The sequence below is a fragment of the Triticum aestivum genome, chromosome 5B, assembly GCF_018294505.1.
Source record: "Triticum aestivum cultivar Chinese Spring chromosome 5B, IWGSC CS RefSeq v2.1, whole genome shotgun sequence".
NCBI classification, from domain to species: Eukaryota; Viridiplantae; Streptophyta; class Magnoliopsida; order Poales; family Poaceae; genus Triticum; species Triticum aestivum.
In genome coordinates this window covers 691,524,033-691,528,683 of record NC_057807.1, presented here as the reverse complement: position 1 = coordinate 691,528,683, position 4,651 = coordinate 691,524,033, and the positions used below count along the sequence as shown (strand labels likewise).

General features: G+C 47.3%; 1 protein-coding gene across 1 annotated transcript; it reads right to left on the bottom strand.

Annotated features, from left to right (window-relative positions):
- Positions 1–3,126: 3,126 nt before the first annotated feature.
- On the bottom strand, positions 3,127–3,954 carry LOC123117717 (uncharacterized). Its single transcript, XM_044538413.1, has one exon. It carries the CDS (start codon positions 3,861–3,863, stop codon positions 3,492–3,494), a length of 372 nt encoding a protein of 123 aa, XP_044394348.1. The 5' UTR covers positions 3,864–3,954; the 3' UTR covers positions 3,127–3,491.
- Between the last annotated feature and the right edge of the window lie 697 nt (positions 3,955–4,651).

The following is a 4,651-nucleotide window of genomic DNA, read 5'->3' as shown; positions in this document are numbered from 1 at the left end:
GTGACGTCATGGCGGGTTACCACAATTCCAGGAGATGACGTCATGGCGGGTTATGAATCGCGCAAGTGAAGAAGGGAAGATTATTTCCTAAGTGTTGAAGGTTGACATGAACAAGTTCAAATCAACCTAGGGCCTAATGTTGGGGATATAACTATTAGGTATGACCCGCCCAGGAGGGGCCGGGTTATACCAATGGCGATTTATCATATGAAGCCCACAAGGATATCGAAGATGGCGGTTCAAGATAAGGGCCCAAGGCCCAAGGGCGACTTAAGGCCCGTAGATTAAACCGACATATGTATAAAGACTTGTATTGTAAGGCATGTACAGGAAGTCACCGAGCCGGACACGTTGTCTATGAGCCAGCCGGGACTCCGTGAGCCGCTGGGCGTCAACCTGAGTATATAGAGTGACGACCTGGCGGCGGTTCAGGGTAAGAGATAACAGATCGAAAGCTAGGTCAAGCAGATTCGCTCCCTGGTAATCGAGACATAAGCAATACCACCTCAAACTGGATTAGGCCTTTACCTTCACCGCAAGGGGCCGAACCAGTATAAACTCATGTGTCCTTTGTCCCGTTCAACCCCTTTAAGCTAACCTAGAGGCGCTGGCTCCACGACTAAGTCCTTTCACGAGGACATCTGTCGTGACTATTCCACGACAACTTGCCTCACTTGGGTAGATCTTCACGAAGTAGGCGATCTCCTTGCCCTTACAAACTCCTTGGTTCAACCCCACAATCTTGACGGAGGCTCCCAAGTGACACCTAACCAATCTAGGAGACACCACTCTCCAAAAGGTAATAGATGGTGTGTTGACGATGAACTCCTTGCTCTTGTGCTTCAAATGATAGTCTCCCCAACACTCAACTCTCTCTCACAGATTTGGCTATGGTGGAAAGATGATTTGAGTGGAAAGCAACTTGGGGAAGGCTAGAGATCAAGATTCTTGTGGTTGGATTGGAATGTCTTGGTCTCAACACATGAGTAGGTGGTTCTCTATCAGAAAATGAGTAGTGGAAGTGTAGGTACGTTCTGATGACTCTCACAAATGGAGAAGGGGGTAGAGGGGGTATATATATCCTCCACACAAAATCCAACCGTTACACACTTCTTACCCAACTCGGTTAGACCGAATAGAAGAACTCGGTGAGACCAATTTAGTTCAAAATGTGAACGTTAGGAATCTCGCTGGGACCGATGAGATCAACTTAGTGGGACCGATCGCTCCTGTCGATGAGACTGAAACGTTACCAAAAGGAAACAAAGAGTTTGCAATGCGAATCTGGTGGAACCGATCGCTCATTTCGGTGAGACCGAATTGTTGCGAAGGGAAACAAAGAGTTTGCAAAGTCATCTCGGTGAGATCGAGAGCCGTATTGTTGAGACCGAACTAATTAGGGTTTCTGGCTATGGCCATGTCAAATGAACTCAGTGGCGCTGGATAGATCAAATCGGTGGGGCCGAGTTTGACTTTAGGTTTTGGACATAGGTGGAAATGAGAAAGTGGTTGAGGGTTTTGGAGCAATATCACTAAGCACTTTGAGCAAGTAGACCATTAAGCAACACCTTATCCCCTTTTAATAGTATTGGCTTTCATATGGACTCAATGTGATCTTGGATCACTAAAAGAAAATGAAGAGTCTTGAGCCTTTGTCAATCTTTGTCCTTAGCATTTTGAGGGGGTCCACATCTCTAGTCCATGCCATGCCAATCATTGTACTTTCTGAAATATTTAACTTGAATGGATATTGGTTCAATGAGCTATATGTTCTTATGAATTACCAAAACCACCCGGGGATTAGTTGCACTTTCATCCCTCCCGTTAAAAAAACCAAAGCCCATTGAGGGGATCTTGTTTCGTGCTTGCCTTGGCAGTTGCTGACTCAATTCAATTACATAAATAACATGTAATTAAGAATTCGGAAATTGCATTATATATGTGAGATCACCTTCCTAAAAGATAGACATAAGATATTTCTTGATAATTTTCCAAAACACAACCAGATAATCCCGCATACGAAATCACTACTCCAGCGCGCTATGCCATTTATTATTATATCTACTATTAATTGGCAATAATCAGTTTCCTAATACAATAAAAATAACATATCTTTTTTTTCTTATGGGTGTACGATCAACAGGCTCTCAGCGACATAGCCGAGCATCGCTTGCCAACATGGACAACGCCACGATGAGCCCGCGACATGGGCGATCTAGCGTTCACCATGAAGGATGGCTACTATGCTCTACATGATGTACAGACGTCGACTGTTGTCGAAACGTTCGTGGGCGAGGACAACATGACACAACATTGGTTAGGTGGTTCATGCTATTGTAGAAAAGAGGGGTGTTCCAAGCATAAGAAGGAAAAAGAACTAAAGCCACCACGTGGTCTATGGTGTTGGAGAAAGAAAGAGTGTTCTAAGAAATAAAACAAAAAAAGAAAGAAAGAATATTCTAGAAAACAATTAGGAATGAGAACTAAAGCTAGTAAGGAATGAGAGAGAAGATGATGAGGCGTTGATGACGAACACACTAATGTTGACGTGCTGCTGGTTGGCGAAGAGGCTAGAATTAGAAGATGCAGGGAAGGACGAGAAAGAAAAGAACGACAATTATCCCTTTAGCAATGAATGGTACGTGGGGTGGAGTTGGAGCATATTGATGACTAGGAATATGTTCGCATTTTCACTCGTCTCCGACGTCATTGTGCATTTGCAAAGTTGAATGGACCTTTGAGAATAATTTCTATAGTTACTTTGTTGTTTTGTGTCAATAGTATGTGTTAGGTTAACCCACTCTATTATATTATAAACATGAAAAATTCCATCCCTGTTGCAATGCACAACGAAGATGAAGTGGATGTCATTTGGTTTTAAAGGAACTGACTCCAGTGAGAAATGTCCCACTACAACGGGGAACCAAGCGGGAAGGGGAGGTTCCAACAGAAAAGGGCAAGATGCATCGTGGGATGGGTTTTTTGTGTTGGACCCGATTGTTAAAAATAACATGAGCATTCTGCTAGTCTTTATATGGACATCAGACATTCAGGCATTCTGCTAGTCTCTATCTAGCGGCTGCATTCACTTGAATTTGAAATAATCTGTAATACTCTCCCCGAAACTTTGTACTAAATCAGCGACGATGATTAATCATATATACAATACTTGTACAATCGAAACTTAATTAATTTGCTCCACTGGAGAAGGCAAACAAAAACAAAGTTGCACTGAACTTACAATGAGATTAGCATGGGAAAATTCATTGGAGAACTATACTATATTGCACGCACCACGGTCATTAATTTACTTGTATGCTATCGCAGTTTAATAGTGTCGTGCATGCCAGCGTACGTGGTTAGATACATATACACGGAGAGAGAGAAAGGATGGAAGAGCGATGAGCCGTGGATCCGCCATTGCCGGCGACCCGCCCACGTGCATGCAGCTGGCCACGCCGGAATAGTTGATCTCCATGGACGGAGCTTAATTAGAAGGCGAGGACGCCGGCGGCTGCTGCGGCCACGGCCACGGCGCTGCCGAAGCGGGTGGTGAGGGAGGAGGCGGCGCTGGGCGCCGGCGCGTCGCCCCCGGCGGCGCCGGGCGTGGACCCCTCCGGCTTGGGCTCGGTCATGGTGGTGCCGATGGGGGAGCCGACGGGCGCGGCGTCCTCGTCGTCCATGGCGTCGTCCCCCGGCTTGTCGCCCTCGAAGGACCCCACGGGGGTCTTGGCCACCGGGGTCAGGATCGTCGGCTTGGCGTCGTCCGCCGCGGCCACCGCCGCGAGCAGCGCGACGGCGGCGAGCAGGAGGAGCAGCAGCAGCGGCGGCGGCGGCGTCCGGTGCCCGGCGGCGGCGGCCATGTTGCGGGTGCACACGCACGTACGTACGTCGAGGTTCTCCGATCGAGCGCGAGCGGCGCAAGTCTGCGTCGTCGGCGTGCGCGTGCGTGTGTCGGGGAGGACGGCGAGGCGCGCGCGCGCGTATATATATATGCGTGCCACGGGAGGAGCGGAGCGGTGGAGAATTCGGGCGGACGAGGTTTGAACCGGGCGGACGGACGGACGAGCGGTGGCGGATGGGCGGGAGGCGCCACTGGCTGCGCGGGCCCCACGCTCCTCGGTCGCCGTCCCTGTTTAGTTTTTCATATTCTTTCTTGTTTCCGCGTGAATATATCTTGGAAATCACAGCACCCATTCCACGTCCTGTAATAATCGGAAACACTAAAAATCCAATATCAGATTTCTAGGCATGTTGAATCTGATGTTTTTCATGACAATTTATATCGATTCGATGATAGCAAATTTTGTTTGCAAGCACGGTAATTTTCTGACAAACAAATGAACCGAGACGGATTTCGCATGCTCGTCAACTAACCTTGTCATTCTTGAAAAACATAATTTATCATAAAAAATATATTTGATTTGTCATGGTCAAAAATCCGACGTCAAATGTGTAGTCCAATGTCCAAACACAGACAAGGCAATATATCCACAATCCACCGCAATCATCAGCTTATCCACTCTGTTTTTCTTCTGCTAGTCTTCTTCCATAGCCGTGTTCCCATTTTCATCTTCTTGAGCTTCCGCTCGTCCACCCTCTTCCATATGCCCGATTTTGCCATCTCCCGTTGTAATGCATTTTGCTCATT